Genomic DNA, 17,675 nt, shown 5'->3' with positions numbered 1-17,675 from the left:
AATCCTTGATCTATAATTTAGAGGGAGAATGAGAGAGACTAGTGCAGTGACTGCCGCCCAGAAAAAGAATACCGTGGGGATAAGTAAGTCTCCCTGGGTGTCCCCCACATGCATGGCTCCAGCCAACAGAAGAAGTGTTCCTCCATCCCCGTTAGTACAACAGAGCACTACCAGGCGGGGACCCTGCTCCACACCAGAGCCACAACAACACTGACAATGGCTAAGGGTACATGAATTCCTACAAAGAACAAATAGATTTTAAAACACAGAATCTGAGAAGACTGGAAAAAGCTCATGACAGCACAGCATTATTGCTATGAGTTTCAGACGAGATCTTTCATACGACGTGAAGTACCGGTCAGTCCCCTTCCTTCTCCCAACACACATGGGATATTCATGAGACGCCATTAGTGTTTCAAGTCCAAGCTTCTGAAAGTACAAACTTAATTCTCAGTACTTCCAAATCAAAGACTCTATGCAATATTCACCAGGAAAAATTCCTAATTCCATAATACCATTGGAGAGAAGAAACAGTAAGCTGTCAGAAAATGTTTTAATATCACATGATCTTTATGAAATCACCACAGTTACCACAATGGACAGTAATGCTCCCTGCTCCTACGAAGGCACCTACCCATTATGAACAGACAATTTTCATCATAATTTGCCACCATGTGGCATTAGGGTTTAGGCATATAACCATACACATTTAAAAAAAAAAAAACATGGTTTTCCCTCACAGCTAAAAATTTGTAACTGCCTCCAACCACGGAGCAGTCAATTGGGCTACCACACACGTGGCACAGGTTGCGCACCACACAACTTGAGTGGGCACCAGTCACGCAGACTGGGTGTAGTGCACAACCTATACACAGTACATGAGAGCCCTGGGTCAGCAGCCTCTAGCCACAGCACTTTCCGCCCGCACAGTCTATCAGGCTAGTCAAGTTAGGACAGTTGCTGTTTTGTACCCAGGAGAGGCAGGTTGCCACCCGAGGGGTGAGAAGGGGTAAGGACATAAAACAGGTGTCATTCCTAAATACTTGCTGGTCATTTAAAACTCATGGCACTTTTTTATATGAGCAAAAGTTCAAAGTCAGTGTTCTGGCCAAGTTCACCTTGAACTCTGCCAGCCAAATCTACCTCCTGATGTGAACTGTTTGATCACATTAGCTCTATTTCTGACCTAAACTAATATTGTGTTTTCGTGTAGCTTGTCAAACACTTTCTAAATCTGACTGCGAAGGACAGCACAGTGATACCTGGGTGTGATCTAGATCAGCCCATTCATTTGTAAAGCACTTTGGATGAAAGGTGTCCCCTTTAAAATTAGCTACTATTGATGAAGATAAAACCAAAAAAAAAAAAAAAAGAAAAGAAAACCAGTGAATGGATGACTCAATTATGTTTAAAGGAAGCATTAACCATTAATCAGAAAATGTATCGACAAATTATCCGACAGTATTAAGTATATTATGTAAGATTCGGTTCTAGAATGAATCTACATTTTTGTGCCCATCACAGTAATTTAGTCCTTAACGGTGATACTTAAAAGGGAAATCTTTAATAAATTCCAAAATAATTTTTTGAGATTTCATTGCGTCACCTACTGACGATGAGTTGCAAGCGGAGGCTGGGGGCCCCCGAGCATCCACGGAGGCTGCTGTGTCATATCGGAGGAGGGGGTAAGCACAGCCCCGCGGAGGGGAAGGCACTTGTCTTCCAGCACGTCACAGCAGGACAGGGCAGGCCTGTCCACATGTCGGCACCTTCAGCTCTCGAGCCAGAGGCTGGAGCCTGCGAGGGACTCATCGGATACCCTCCACTTGCCAGAGGTGCCAGGACTAACCTACAGCACCACGAAACTCAGAATGTACTCTAGGAGTTTTTGCCGGTTGCACTGAGGTAGAAACGTGCTGCTGAGTTCTAAAACAGACACTCTCTTTTGTTTGGTCTCTTTGAAAACCTAGAGAGAAAGTTGAAATTAAAGACAAATCAAAACAAGAAGATATTTCTGTCACCAACCCTGACCTTTGTTCTAGACCCAAAAAGCAGTCAAGGCACCTAACACTGTATCCTGGTTTTAAATAAATGGATGTGTGGGGGTTCATGAGGAGGGTTATGGATGCAGGTGTGATGGGTTTCTTTTGGGTAGAGTCCAATCAGCATACTATACCTTAAAATCTGTGTTAGAATAAAGTCACAAAGAGTTCCTTACAAAGGCCATTAGTACCTCCAAGTAACTCCTGTCATGTATGACACATGGAGTACAGTACACCAGAAGAAACTTCCAGCAATACCGGTAGAAACACAGTAACTGAAAATCCTATGACATAACTAACATCCCTGCTGAAAATTGTAGTAGCATGTTGAAATGGACTGCCACTTGTTATATATAAACAGCTTGGGGATGAAGGTGAAAACCAGGAAAATTCTGGAACATTCAAATAAATCTGTACTGGTGTGTCCCACTTTCTATAAGCCTGTCACCCTCCCAATCCCCAGAAATGTGGTCATGATCAGTCCAGCAGAAACTGCTTTTTCAGAGCCCACCCCAAATGCAGGTGGCTCAAACAGACCAGGTCTGAGCAGAAAGAGAAGTTAACACGTGCCTTCCTACCATAAGCAGTGGGAACTCACCCCGATATCCTTAAACATTTTCACAGCATTCTTCACAAGGCAGTAAGTGGCACTCTCAGCTGCAGAGAAAGGATAAGACCTTGTGAAAAGCTGAGGCCCGGCAAACACGAAACCCCCAACATCCACAGTAAGAAAGTGTGGGAGGTCCTGGAGAGGATCTGAACCAGTCAGCAGACTGGGGTCCAGTGCCACCCCTACCACTGGCAACCTGGGAGGTCTCAAAGGATCCACTGTTTCTTTAAACTTATTCTGTCCTCTTTTAAGACCAAAAGAGCAAGAAGAAAAGAGAGAGAGAAGGAGGGAGGAAATGAGAGAAAGGAAGAGAAGGAGAAACCCCTACAACACCCGTCTTGAACTGTTTTTGAGAGAAGCGAACAAGACCGTGGGTAGAAATTCTGTTCGGCTACACAGTGAAGCACGGAGGAGACCTTAACCAGCAGAGCTGGAGAGAGCACAAACCTAGAGGTCAGAGAAAAGAGCCCTGCAGCCGGGTGTGCCCATTCACTAGCTGTGGGAGCTACGACAGCTATCTAGAGAGAAATCCAGAACTCCAGGGGTCTATATGGGTATGGAGAGATGTCTAGAGAGAAATTATCTCGAGATCCCTTCTGGCTCTAAAATGTCTTGATTGCAAGCAGTTTCAGTCCTAAGCCACCACTGCATAGAAACACTGCTCCCACCCGGTCGCACCTCTCATCACGCAGACACGACCGAGCACAAGCCGGACGTGGAGCCCTGGAAACACGCCGCTGCTGGGGTGCAGAATGGCACCCCCCCAGGAGCCCCCCGCAGGGCCCACGCGCAAAGGCCTGCTACTTCTACACGCGGCCCAGCGCAAAGAGGGCACAGGGTCGCGCCGGCGCGTTCAAGCACGTTCACGGCTGCACCAGCCACCGCGGCTCTCGAGTGCAGGCTCCCCGCCCCCCCAGCCGTCAACGAGGGTCACACGTCGGATGCCGTAAACAGTGATATGGGGGAACACTCTAAAGCAACAGGAGTACACACACAAGCACACGCACAAACACGCAGGACTCCACTTATCAAGTTAAGTGAAAAAAAGCCACACCCAAGAGTATAGAACTGCTTCGTTCCACTTCTAGAACATCCTGAAACAGACGAGAATGGGAGCCTACGAAGTTAGCGGTTGGGCTAATTTTGCACTTTTTCCCAGTGGCCTACACAAGCAGATTCCTGTCATCCAGAAAGGCTCAGATCGTACAAGGGGCCGGAGCGGGGACAGGCCTACCATACACGGCGACGCGCCTCTCCGTCCTGGCCACCAGGTACTTGTGCAGCCTCTGCAGGTACTCGGGCTCGGGGACCGGACCACTGAAGTTGTGGATGAAGATGGCGGCAGAGCTGTAGGCCTCCAGCAAGGGCCCGAGGAGCCTCTGCAAGAAGGTGATGAACTGCTGGTGCTCCTTGGACTGGCTCACCTGGGGGTGCAAGGCCAGGGCACGAGGTCACAGAGAAGGAGAGAACAAGCCCGCTGACGCAGCACCTTCCGCACAGAGCGGCCCACCGCTCCGTGGCCACAGACCCTCTGCTGGAAAGGCCCCTGGCTGTGCAACGGGTTCTTTATGGGAGTCACTGTTTTCGACAGTGCTTGAGGTTTGCAGTCACTGAACGGCTGCCCGGAAGAAACCGGCACACCTGAATGACACACTGTCATCACTGAACACAGCGGGTCCCCAGGCCGGACCCTCCCAGGTTTCACTCGAGTGTGAAAGAAGACACGTGGCAAGACCACCAAGGTCACCTCAGTCTTCCCCAGCACTCACTTGCTGTCACCCCACCTGGCCTTTGGCCCACTTCCTGGCACAGTGGGGTGTGACAGTAGTGTGACGGGGTGCCGGGTGGCAGAGGGGGCTCTCACTGCCCCCACCCAAAACAGGCACACTCGGATCAGCCCCTCTGCGGAATGGCCGCAAGACAACTGCCTCAACTCACAGCTGTTCATACCCAAAAAGGCCAGGTGGACTCTCCAGAAGTGACACCTCCTGAGTGTGTGTGTGTGTGTGTGTGTGTGTGTGTGTGTGTGTTGTGTAAATCAGGGGTGTTACAGACTAATCCACTTAAGGTATTCAGAAAAAATGAGTCATTATTAACTTGCAAAATGACAAATCAAGGACAATCCATCTTTTAAAAAATCTAAAGTTTCTCCTGTGACGGGATTTGTTTTAACTGAAGGCAAAGGGTTCAACGTATGCCATCCGGGGAGGGCTGGCAAGACCGAGCAGGACTCGGAAAGAGCCGTGGGCTGTGGCCGCTGAGGGAGGGAGGGATCCCTCTCCTTCCCCTTCTTCTCTTTCTCCCCTTTTCCCCGGCAGCTGCTCCCTGGGCTCAGTGAGGACTGAACACAGTCCTGCCTCTTCGGGAGGGAGTGTAGGTGTAGGCAAACAGGTTTGCACCCTGGGACGGCGATGAGAGGGTCGGGAAGGGTCTCTCATGAGGTTCACCTTCCCGAATTTGCACTCTGTGTCCTTTTCCATTACCTGCGCCCAAACTGAGCAACGGGGGTACTCACTCCCCTCAAACGTTTGAGTGTCTTTATTATTAACCCAGTCGGTTCGTGGGGGCCAGAAATGTGAGTAAGTCGGCAGAGGCTCAGTTTCTAAGAACCTCGTCAACTCGGGACAACAAAAACCTCAACTCCTCCCTGCAGCGCCCGCCAGAGCCTTTCACCAAAGTACCTTCAGGAAGCAATCTCGCTGCTCCTCACCAAAATCACTGTCTTCATCTTCGTCGTCGCTTCTCCAAGACAAGGGCTCAGGAAGCTTCTTGTCCCACTGCTGCTCGGCAAGACCAGGACTAATGTCTTCCTGGTCATCTTGCTAGGCCAAAGAGATGGCGAACAGGAAACAGACATGTGCGGGCGCACGAGCATTCGCGAGGCTGGCGTCGGGCCAGCAGCCCCTCACCCTGCCTCCCTACTCTCTGTTAGCCATTCACGGTGTCAACCCACCTCTGCCTCCAAACTCAGAGTCACTCGACCCACAGTGCGGAAGGAAAGGAGGAAAGGAAGAGGTAGCGAGGGGAGCTACCAGACAGGGCAAATAAAGATGCCCTGGAAGGCGACATCTACCTTCCCAGGCGTACTTACTACACTAAATCAGTAAAAATTAGAATCTCAAAAGAGAAAACTGTGTGTATGCAAGCTACAAGCACACAGATATGTAAATCAGCTCTTGGAATGAAAACTTTCAGGTGTCACAGAGTTAAGATATGTTCTAGACAATACCAGTTACACAAAAGTAACCAAAATACTGAAAATAATCCCCAAAGGTGTTTACTCTCCCTTTTCTTACTTTTCTCTTCATGTGGACTTGACTACATGCCAAATGTAATTATTGGCTAAAATAATCGGTTGTAACACTGGTTAAAATAATTGGTAGAAAAGATAAGGAAGAGCACACCAAATAAAGGCAAATGAAGGCAAGCCAGTCCTCTTACCTCTGCCACTATGAGAATGCCATACTGGATAAACCTTCCTACTGTTTCATGGCAAATTTGGTGAAATGTCTGGCAGGGCTGGGAAGAAAAGGCATTTAAATAAAAATGTCACTGACCTTTTATTTATCTATTTACTTATTTTAAGGTTTTGTTTATTTGAGAGAGAAAGAAAGCACAAGTGGGCACAGGGAGGGGCAGAGAGAGATGGAGAAGCAGGCTCCCTGCTGAGCAGGGAGCCCGACACAGAGCTCAATCCCAGGACCCTGGGATCATGACCTGAGCCAAAGGCAGGTGCTTAATGGACTGAGCCACCCAAGCGCCCCATCACAGACCTTTTTATAGACAGAAAACTGCTGTACAAGGTAACTGCCAAATGCTTCCGTATCAGCTACCTCGTTCGACTGGTTAAGTCCTAAGATTCCCAAGGCCCACCCTCTTGATGAATGCATGGTCAAGGGCAATGCCCAAGAAGAGCCCTCATTCTGTGTCTGGCAGAGCGCCCAACGTGGCTCCACCCGCACGGGCACCCTGAGCTAAGTCTCCCCCGCCGGGGGCAAGCCCTCAGAAGGACTGCTCACGGGCCCTGCTGCCGCTGACTTCTCTTCCTCCGTAAGACAATTTCTCTGCAAATGCTGCCTTACCATAAACACTGTGTGTAGCGGTGGTGAAGGAGGGAACAAATATTCAAATAACTCAAAAATGACCCAGGAAAAGGACAAGGTCAATCTTGGGAGGTGTATCCACCCACCCCATCCCGCCCTGCCCCTCAAGGCTCATGCAAAACAGATTCCCCAGCAGGGCGACAATATACCACATGCAAAGAACGCTGTGGAGGGTCATCCTCACAAAACAATTATGCACAATTATGCACAAATGTCCCCGGACACATTCAAATAAGTGGGAGAGAGTATTACACTTTAAGTAGAATATGAATACTATTTGTTGATGATTTTGAGGGAAAAGAATCTATTGCTTAATACGTATGCCTCATTATGAATGTCTAAAAGTGCTTGAATACAAATAAATGCTCATCGGTCCTGCTGGGCCTTAGTTTTCCCATTTGTAAAGTGACAAGGGGTTGAACAGATGATTTTTAAGACTGTTTTCTGGCTCCTATCTTCTGGGCATGTTAACTATTTACAGGCCTCTGACCCAGTGCCTTCCGTACAGTAAGAGCGCAGTAACTTTGGATCTGACTCTGGAGAATGTTGAGGAATCAGTCCTGTCGCGCCTCACAACCACATGAAGGGTTCACTGGAGCAGTGACCCCAGCGGCAAACAAAGACAGCAAGCAAGATATTGGCCCGAGAGTCACTGAGACTCAGGAGTAGAAGGTACAGCCTCAGTAACAGACCAAACGCTGTCTGAGAGAAAAACACAGGTGGCTTATGTTTTCATGAAAATTTTGTAAAAATTCTCAAGAAAAAGACAAGAGGTCACACTCCTTCGTAAGTGAAGGAGCCTTCACTTACGAGTGATATGGTGCCTTCGTTAGAGAGGAGGTAGCACAGGCTGGCGGCCTTCCGCACCAGCTGCTCCTGGCTGATCAAGCTGGGGGACGGCCCCGCAGGCCCCCCGGAGCCCCTCTTGTTCAGAACGGCATAAAGGCTGCAGGCTAAGGAGAGAAAAGCATCAGTGAAGCCCACAGCCTTTCCTCTAAGAGAACTTCAGCTGGCTCAGAAAACGTGGATTACCTGAATAGATCGTGAATACATCAAAGAGAATTACCTGCATTCACTGGAGAAAAATGTCAGTACATCCCTTCAGGATTCAATCCTCAGGATTCCATGTGATCCTAGCTCCCTCTAACCCCTTCCTCAGGGGCTTCGGTCCCGCCCGCTCGGCCTCCCCTGTTCCCTCTTCACCCCCTACACTCACTTCACTGCCATGCGCGCTTTGTCGTCTCGCTCAGACTCCCAGCTCCTGACAGCCAAACACCTTCCCTCCCCTCCTCGGACTAAGTGTAATACTAGGCCAACGGTAATTCAGTAACCACTCGTTGACAAGTAAGTGTAAAAAATAAGCTAGAGTGATACAGCAGATTACACTTGCATTTGAAAACGAAAACTACAGCAACACATCCCCTTCCAACGAGGGGCGATCATCGCAGTCAACAGACACTACCATGTGCTTTAGGCCCTTCTCCCTCCCGTGAAGCTGCTGCAGGGCAGGCCATACCTATGATGGCCTCCATGATGAAGACGTGGAGCACGCCATTGCTGTAGAAGTTGAGTTCAAAGACCGACGGGATAGTTGTGCTGGGGGTAATAAAAAATTCATCGTTCCTGCTGGTGTGGGTGATGGTGACACAATTTCCCAGCAGCTGTATGGCGTGCATGACGACATCTTCTGAGTTCCCTGAGAAGCCCAAGTCAAAATCACGAGCCAGGACTTCCTCCTTTATCACAAAGAAGTCCTCCACCAATGTGGAGAGATCAATGCCCTGGAGAAACAGACATAAATGGTCTCATGACAGTGGAAAACCTGCCTCCCAAGAGGCCAAGAAGCCATTCCGAGGATTTTATTTCCTGCCGTGGCTTTCCAGCAGCCCGCTTTTGGCACAGAGAGTAAAAAGGCCAGAGTATTAGGGCACAGGATGTCAGAAAACTGGTGAAAAAGCTGGTCCTCAGAAAGTCAAGATATTCATGTCCAAAGAATGCTTTGGTCACAACATGTGACAGGAGCATCTAAGATTACACAGGGCGGAAGAAGCCATCTAAAAGTTAGAAATGCTTATGTTTTAGCAGTAATTCCCCTTGTTTTATATATATTTTTAATGATTTTATTTGAGAGAGAGAGAGAGAGAGAAAGAGAGAGAGAGGGCACAAGCAGGGAAAGGGAGAAGTAGGCTCCCTGCTGAGCAAGGAGCCTGATGTGGGGCTTGACCCCAGGACCCTGAGATCATGACCTGAGCCTAAAGCAGACACTTAACTGACTGAGCCACCCAGGTGCCCGATTTCCCTCATTTTAAATATTTATCTGACAACTACTCACATCGTGCCCACACATATATGTAATATGTATATTATATGTATATGTATACATACGTGTGTATACACACACGTAGACACTACGTTTGTTATTGAGAACATAACTGTGGATGGCACAGATACAGTCTTTTCCATCCCAGTACTTAGTCAAGTTCATGAAGGGAATATGGCCCGAAATACAAGTCCAAGAGCTGTCATCAGCTGTCAGAACTCTTACTGCACATCAACGCAATAGGCCTTATTTACGTGAACTGTAGGACTCCAAGAATGTCCTCCTGTTGTCTATGTGACGCAGTCTTGGAGTTTTTTTCACGTAGATTCCTCCATCAGATCTGTAAGCCCCTGTGGGCAGGGTGCTTGGCTTCCTTTACTGCTTATCTCTAAAGCAGAAGCCAGGAGAGGACCACGTCCGTTTGTGACCAAGTAGCTGACCGGCTGACACGGCGTTCGCACACCTCCCCCATGACCGCAGGGACACGGCAGACGTACCTGCCGGTGTCTGTAGAGGAGCAGACAGGCCACGATGTGTGTGGACATAATGGCACAGGACTTGCTAGCAGCTGGAAGGCAAGCACAGAACTTTAGGTTCCCTTTTTTTAATACAGTGGAAAGTCTCCAAAAGTACCTAAATCTGAAATGGGAGTATTTACAACTATAAATACCTCTACTTCTACCACATTTCCTGTAACTAGAATTTACGGAAGGGAAACAACAACAGTATCCCACGTTCTGGCCAGCAGATCCTCATTAGAGATCATCAGCATCGTGTACCAGTATCCAGCCTAAGACACTCCGCTTTCCAAACAGGCCAGTGGAATTTAGTCACTCAATGGCCAACAGACACTTTCCTGGAAATACTAAGACCCAACATAGAAGCTGTTCTGGCAGTTCTATGGGATCTCCCACTTCTCCCAGTTCCATGTTTCTGGGATCACTCCTGGCTCCAGGCTCTGGCTTTACCCCGACTGCTCTCTCCTGTGGGTAGAGTCCCCATCACCCGAGGACAGAGGCACAGTGGGAGAAGGGCTAGCCGATCTAAAGGCAGAAAATGTGGGCTCAAATCTGATTTCTACGTGGCCTAATTTCATAACTTGGGGGAAAAGACTTCAACCCCCATGCCGCAGCTTCCTCACTGGTAAGATGAAAATGCTGTGTCGTTCACTGGGCTGAGGAGGAAATGACCAGGTTGGAGGTATGGAAGAGAGAGGACAGAAACACATTTGAGAAGTACTGTAGTCCATAACCCAATACTCGGAATTTGTAGAAAATTATAATCATATGAATCAAATACGAGAACATCTAAGGAATAATCTGAAATAAACACACCATGTGTGAATTTTCTGAGATGATAATGAATTCATGAATATTTCACTCACATTGAGTATTGTCTCCAGTGTTTAAAAAAATGAAAAACAGAACCAAGTACCATATTCATAGCCATTAAGAAGAATACTTATAGTTTTTTAAAAACATGAATGAATGTTTGTGTTATAAATGGAAAACAGTGCAACACAAAAACCGTAAAAAAACACTTCTAGAGACCAGACAGCCACACTCCTGTTACCTGGGTAGAGAGAAACAAACAGAGGTGCTTTTAAGGAAGAACACCCCGACCTCCCGTGAAGCGGGAGCAGGAGCAGCTGGAGGGGCAGGAGCCAGAGGAGGTGAGATGTCCCCACGATGGGGTCGCCAGCAAGTGCGGAGAGTTTGGCCAGCCTGGGAGTGAGGAACAGGGGACGGCAAGGACAGCCCACCTGGGCTGTGCACCAAGGTGCCAGCCACTGCCACGCGATTTTGAAGCAGATTCTATGACATGACACGTGTTGGCATTTGGGGCTCAGAGAAAGCGAATTCTGCGCACAACTTGCTCTGCTCTGGCTCACTTCCGCTTGGATTCCCTGTGCCCAGCTACGCCACCCAGACAAGCGTGAGCTCAGACGGAACTGCCAGCTCTTCCCTGGGTAGTCCCCACAACTGAAACGAAGCTTTACACATACATAACAGCCCCTCGATATGTGCTGGATAAAAATAATCGTGGGGTCAGCAGGAAAATGGACACACAACTATAAACCTAGATGCCACACCACTCATTAGTTCAGAGAAACAAATTCATGAACAGCAGAGGCAATAAATCATTCTGACAGGACTATTTGTTTAAAAAGCATAAGACTGACCCTATGAGTGGCTCTGAGTTCTCAGGCGCCGTGTGTGATGTTTCACTTGCTTACTTCAAACCCCCACCCCCGCAGGCATCACCCTCTAACACCCTCCCATCACCACCGTCGGAGGTGAAGCAGCAGAAGCGAACTCCAGCAGATTCCAAACCCAGGGTGTGTGGCCCGCGTCATGCTGGATCTGGGCTGCAGAACTAAAGGGTTTGGTATTGTACTCACTGAAGAGGATGTGCTCGGCCAGATTTGCAATCAGTCTTCTTCGGAAGGGTTCATCTGTTACATTTCTGGACTCGTTCGTGGATGTGTCTGCATCTTTGTCCGCAGCGTCACTGGGTCTGAAAAGATTTTTTTTAATTAGACTCTACAACCACATTCTTTTAGAAGCAAACTACCTAGAACTAAGGTATAAATGTCTTAAATACTTTCAATTACTACATATTCTGAATGTAAAGCGCAAATAGATTATTTCAATGCATTATTTTCCTCCATGATATACATTATTATATTTAATACACTCTGCTGACCAAAAGATTTTCTTGAATTAGGACCAAATAATCTATTGGTACATCACCTCCAAAAAGCCACGAGCCGAAAAAACTGCATGAAGCAAGATACCTCATTTTAAAACATTTCTAAAAATTTGATACCTGAACACATTAGGGGAGGGGCTTAATATTTAATTTCTCTAAGTTACAATTTAACTCGAATTCTGGGAAACGTACACGGGAAAACTCTTTTATATGCTACACTTACATACAATATGCGTAACCTAAGCTACTACCAGAAGGAATTTAGTTCCAACATCCAAAAGCATAAATCCAATAAGAACTCCTGATTCATACAATCAAAAAGATGTTATAACGCAAATAATCAAAAACCTCCAGACTGATATGAAAATGTTGTCACTTCACTGTCCTCTATCAGACCAAGAGAAAAGTTACCCAAAGTGAGGAAGTGCAGACGAGAAGGAGCCCACTCTTCATAAACTTAACCTAGTTTTCTCCGCAATGCCAGAAATAACAGGTATCTGACAGTGTAGTTAGTATAAAAAATTTCCACAGATCTTACCTTAAAGGAATTATAGCTGGTAACAAGGCTTGCTCCAGAGAGAGTGGAGCAGACACAGGTTTCTGACTTTGGCTTTCTAAATACTCCTGGGGAGGGTGGAGGGGAGGGGGAACACAACACAGTCATTAACTCTCCCTGTTTTGCTTATGTATATTAAATGTAATTCAATCTTCAAACAGTAAAAAGGGAGCACTTTATAAAATGAGCCATGCTACAGAGCAGGAGTACTTTCTACATCCTAAACTACCTTCAGAAGTGCAAAACGACTCCCGGAATTTTGGCAAGCATGAAATCTAAGGACTGATGATGACACAAAAGATGAGACAATGATGCTTAAGCAAAATTATGTATTTTTTTTAATTCTTTTAAGTTTTAAAATTTTTCTTTTTTAAGCAGGCTCCACACCCAACGTGGGGCTTGAACTCACAACCCCAATATCAAGAGCCACGTGCTCTACCAACTGAGCCAGTCAGGCATCCCTTAAACAAAATTATTTAAAAGTTAAATGAAAACACTTAACTTTTCTCACATCTACACAAAATTATCTGACATTCCCAATATAGTAAGAAGCAACACAACCATGCTTTTCAAAGGAACTCTGACGACCTGAGGGTCACATAATATTCAAAAGAACCTCAATCCAAAAGCAAATCATAACAATATAGAGAAGTTGTGCGGTAGTTTTGAAAAAGATGAAGTGGTAAGAAATGACGAGGCTCCTCAAAGTGGAAAGCATGGAAGACCAGAAAGCATGTAGCATGGCAGTTAGGATCTTAGAAGTAAAACTAAGAATGGAACAAAAGGAAAAGTAGGACCTCTGCTCCTTATCACGGGCTCCCGATTCCCTTACTCATCCTTCTCCTTCACAAATTTGAAAATCTTGGGAATTCAAAACTGCCAGGACCTCAGGGAACCCCCAGTGCCAGGCTTCTGCACAAGAATAGCGCTCTCCCTTTAAATGTGTGCGTGTGGATTCCACTCAGGAGAACATCATCCTAGACAGTCAATGTTACCCAGATTTTAGGGGTAAGTTTTACAAAATTTTCCCTAAAGGGAATTTTAAAATATAATATAAAATACCGACATACATCATAAAGCAATATGCAGAATTCTCATCAACTAAAAAAGAAACGACAGCAACAAATGCTGACCCTGGCTGCTCCCAAAGACAGACATATACTATCCTCTGTCAGTAGGCATACTTTGGTAGGAAAATTTAGGAAATGCTATTCTTGACATAGTCTTCAGAGAAGAAACCAAGGTCACACGGAGAGGAGGCAGCAGAGGCAGGAACGGAGCCCACATCTTCCAACCAGAGCTTGCCAATGCTGTAACACTGCTTCCTTCCAACAGATACTCACCTTTAAGGAAAATGGTTGTGCAAAATCCACTCTGACACAGCCATAGTTTTTTCGTAACATTCTGATAACTCCTCTAGCTACACTCCAAAGGCTCTCATTCTTCTTGGGTTTTCCCTAAATTCCAATTTTGAAAGAATAGCATGGTAAGAAACACAGCTAACGGGTATTCTGTTATCCAAAAAAAACACATTTATTGATTGATTGATTGATTGATTGATTTGAGAAAGAGAGAGCCTGTGTGGGGAAGACACATGGAGGGGGACAGAATCTCTAGCGGACTCCCCAGCCGGTGACGCAGGGCTCAGTTTCACCACACTGAGATCATGACCCGAGCCGAAGCCAAGACCCAGATGCTTAACTGACTGAGCCACCCAGGCACCTGCCATTTATTTTTTTAATGGAAGCTGGAGGTTTGTGTAAAGAAAAACACTAAATAAAGGACAACACTAAATAAAGAAGAAAAATATTCATTGACTGAGACCTGTCATAAAATGTTTAGCGTGCAAAAATGCTAAAAGATGTAAGCTTCTTATTGGGAGAGGCAGTTTGGTCAGTGAAAACCAGAACACTTTACATTAATTCACTTAGTCCACAGTTTATGCCATTCACAAAAAATCACTGCAAACTATGATACTGGCACAAAAACAGACACACAGATCCATGGAACAGAAAGTCCAGAAATAAACCCACAATTATTTGGTCAATTACTCTTCAACAAAGGGGGCAAGAATGTGCGATGGGTAAAAGACTCTCTTCAACAAATGGCGAAGGTAAAACTGGACAGCTATATGCAAAAGAACGAAACTGTACCACTTTCTTACACCATACACAAAAATAAACTCAAAATGGATTAAAGACCTAAACATGAGACCTGAAACCATAAAAAGTCCTTTACGGGAGCATAGGCAGTAATTTCTCTGACACCGCATAGCAACATTTTTCTAGATATGTCTCAAGACAAGGGAAATAAAAGCAAAAATAAACTATTAAGACTACATGAAAATAAAAAGTTTCTGCATAGCAAAGGAAACATTCAACCAAACTAAAAGACAACCTACTGCATGGGAGAAGATATCTGCCAACTACATACACAACAAAAAGAATAAAGTGTTAGTATGTAAAGCATAAAGAACTAAAACAACTCAACCCCAAAAAAATAAATAATCCAATTAAAAATGGGCAGGGGTCCCTGGGTGCTACAGTCAGTTAGGCATCCGATTCTTGGTTTCGGATCAGGTCATGATCTTGGGGTCATAAGGTCAAGCCCCACATCGGTGTCCATGTTCAGTGCAGAGTCGGCTTGAGATTCTCCCTCTTCTTCTTTCCCTCCCCAAGCCCCCTCCATGCACCTTCTCACTCTCAAATAAATTAATAAGTAAATCTTTTTTAAAAATGGGCAGAAGACATGAACAGATAGTTCTCCATAAAAGACATACAGATACCCACAGACATGTCATCAGGGAAATGCGAATCAAAACTACAACGAGATACAACACCTGTCGGAACGTTAAGCATCAAAAACATAAGAAACAAATCTTTCAAAGATGGGGGAGAAAAAGGACCCCTCTTGCACCACTAGCGGAAATGCAAACTAGTGCCGCCAATGTGGAACACAGCACAGAGGTTCCTCAAAAAATTAAACACAACTACCCTACAATCCCATAATCACACTACTGGGTATTTACCCCCAAAATACAAAAACACTAGTTCAAAGGGTTACATGCACCCCATGTTTACAGCAGCATTATTTACACCAGCCAAAGTATGGAAGCAGACCACGTTCTACTGACAGATGAATGGATATAGAAGATGTGCAGGAAAACGCCACATCAGCACTACCAATCAGACGGACACAAGAGACAGATGCTACTCACCATGCCCACTCTGCCATGCTTCCTACAGTGCTTTAAATTGTCTTAAAAATACCTCGTTGATTCCAAAAGCAAATTCTAAAAGCAAAACAACTTGAAAATGGAGAAGATGTTTGGGAAGGCAGTGCTCTTACCAGCTGTTCGCCATTGTAGTGACCTTCAATAATACGATCATAGGAGATTCCAACAGGTATTATCAAGATGTCTGGGATGGTATTAGTAGACAGAGTATCTACCACGACTGACAAAAGTCCTGCCCGAGCACAGGAGGTTTTTCCACTCCTAGAGCGCGTGCCTTCCAGAAAAATCTCCAAGAACTGCTGCTGTCGAAGTAGTTCAACTATATGCTGGAGTATAAGGAGAATGTAAACCATGAATTCGAGAGTGCCCAACTTAGCATAAGCTGGAATGCAAGACCTCCCTCCTTAGAATAAGCTCAGCAAAGTTAAATCTTAAACAAAAACCTGTTAACTTCACCACTGACAAAATATTTTACTCAACGTGAATAATAGCAAGCCAGCTCCTCCAATGCTATGTTTCGGTGATAAAGGAAATAATCATCAACTTCCTACCCAAATAATAATTACATAGACAATAAGGTTTATTTCTTTCTTAAATCTCAGTCAAGTCTGTTTTTCTTTCTACTATGGTAACTACTATAACGGCTTTAAGGATGACGAAAGACCGTACATACCCCATGGAGCAAAGCTCTGTAGAGAATGTCCTTCCGTCCATCTGGCGTTTCATCCAGCCTCCGTCGTATGAAAAACCCCCCAAGCTTATGGATCAAGGTACTATAAATTGAAGAATGCATCATTTATTTATAAAGAAAAATGTAAGAATACTCAAATTCCAAGTTACGTCAAAACATAAGCCACAGGAATATAAACCACATGTGTTGTTTGAGTTGCTGACAGTGAAAATGTCACCATTTCTCCATTCTCCATGTTACTGATATGTTTCCATCATTTGCATCACTCATCAGCCTTTAGAACATCACCTCATGCACTGAAGCTCTACTAATGTGTGTTCCAAACTGAAAGAAGTCTGTACAATATATCACCCTGCAAAGGTGGGGTTACAGATTTTAAGAGGATGATGAAATACTGCTAAATTTTAAAACTGTCCAGGATCTCAGGACACTGATTGTAAGACATCCTGAAATCTGCCTTTTGCGTTTACTACAAAACGAATATGATGTTACAAAAGGTCCTTTGGGGAAATTTTCTCAAGAAAGTACCATTAGACAGTGTCTCTGAGACAAGGATAATTTTATCAAACCAAAACCAAGCATAACCATTTCCCCAAAACATGAAAAAAAAATGTGCTTCAATGTGCATGTACACAGGGATAAAATGATTTTTTTCAATCCCATGGTTCTTTCTATGACAGTGACAGGTTTTGATATTGAGATGAAACTTTATAATACTTAAGGCAACCTTTCCAAACTCAGAGCCTCCTCTTATGCTTTTCACATAGAGTGGTATTAATATCATATCGCTATATAATTTCAGTATCTTCTATCACTCTCTGAGAGCAGAACTACAGAAAAGTTCATAATGAATGAGCTGAACCTTCCACAGAAACTGAAAAGTGGGTTGAAAAGACAGCTGCCAACAAACAGGCCAGGTCATCAACTGTCACATCTGAAGGACGGATGAGCTAAGCACCGACTGGCACAGAGCTCATGAAAAGGGAAGTGTTATGAGAAATTATCGATTTTTAACATCCATTTCAAAGTGATCCCTCCAGAAGCACTTGTAAGCTGAGAACCTGGAGGGAATGAGTACAGGAGTCATTCTGATGACAGGAAAGGCAAACTATTACATTATGGGGCAGGACCTCCCTAAAGCCCGAAAGGAATGGTCCTCTTGGCTCTAAGTCTATGCCTGCTACCAACTGTCTGGTGACTTTCTAATGCAACTTCCCAGTTTCCCCAGTATTGGGAAGAGGCCCCCAGGAGCGTAAACACAGTTATTCTCGTCCCTAGAGAAGCATGTCTGCCCCATAGGGGCATATTGCACTGCATTATAGCTGTTTGTCTATAGTCCCCAGATTACGAACTAGTTGAAGGCAAAGACTACGTAACTCCTTCACTCTTGCCTGAAGCACAGCAGG

At 45.3% G+C, this 17,675-nt stretch overlaps 1 protein-coding gene across 5 annotated transcripts in view; it reads right to left on the bottom strand.

Moving 5' to 3' along the window:
• Positions 1 to 1,542: 1,542 nt before the first annotated feature.
• Positions 1,543 to 17,675, bottom strand: part of GPAM (glycerol-3-phosphate acyltransferase, mitochondrial) — a 54,504-nt gene continuing 38,371 nt past the window's right edge. For all 5 annotated transcript variants that reach the window (XM_032880143.1, XM_032880160.1, XM_032880151.1 and 2 more), the window contains 13 exons: positions 16,252 to 16,351; positions 15,692 to 15,904; positions 13,687 to 13,800; positions 12,326 to 12,411; positions 11,477 to 11,592; positions 9,573 to 9,643; positions 8,272 to 8,536; positions 7,566 to 7,708; positions 6,094 to 6,171; positions 5,334 to 5,474; positions 3,887 to 4,076; positions 2,641 to 2,699; positions 1,543 to 1,966 (listed from right to left, as the gene is read on the bottom strand). In XM_032880143.1, coding sequence (XP_032736034.1) covers positions 1,850 to 1,966; positions 2,641 to 2,699; positions 3,887 to 4,076; positions 5,334 to 5,474; positions 6,094 to 6,171; positions 7,566 to 7,708; positions 8,272 to 8,536; positions 9,573 to 9,643; positions 11,477 to 11,592; positions 12,326 to 12,411; positions 13,687 to 13,800; positions 15,692 to 15,904; positions 16,252 to 16,351 — 1,693 coding nt within the window. In that variant the 3' untranslated portion in view covers positions 1,543 to 1,849. The remainder of the gene's footprint in view (positions 1,967 to 2,640; positions 2,700 to 3,886; positions 4,077 to 5,333; positions 5,475 to 6,093; positions 6,172 to 7,565; positions 7,709 to 8,271; positions 8,537 to 9,572; positions 9,644 to 11,476; positions 11,593 to 12,325; positions 12,412 to 13,686; positions 13,801 to 15,691; positions 15,905 to 16,251; positions 16,352 to 17,675) is intronic.

The sequence above is a fragment of the Lontra canadensis genome, unplaced genomic scaffold, assembly GCF_010015895.1.
Source record: "Lontra canadensis isolate GAN:19392208 unplaced genomic scaffold, GSC_riverotter_1.0 scaffold3, whole genome shotgun sequence".
Lineage (NCBI taxonomy): Eukaryota > Metazoa > Chordata > Mammalia > Carnivora > Mustelidae > Lontra > Lontra canadensis.
This window is presented reverse-complemented; position numbering and strand designations above follow the sequence as displayed.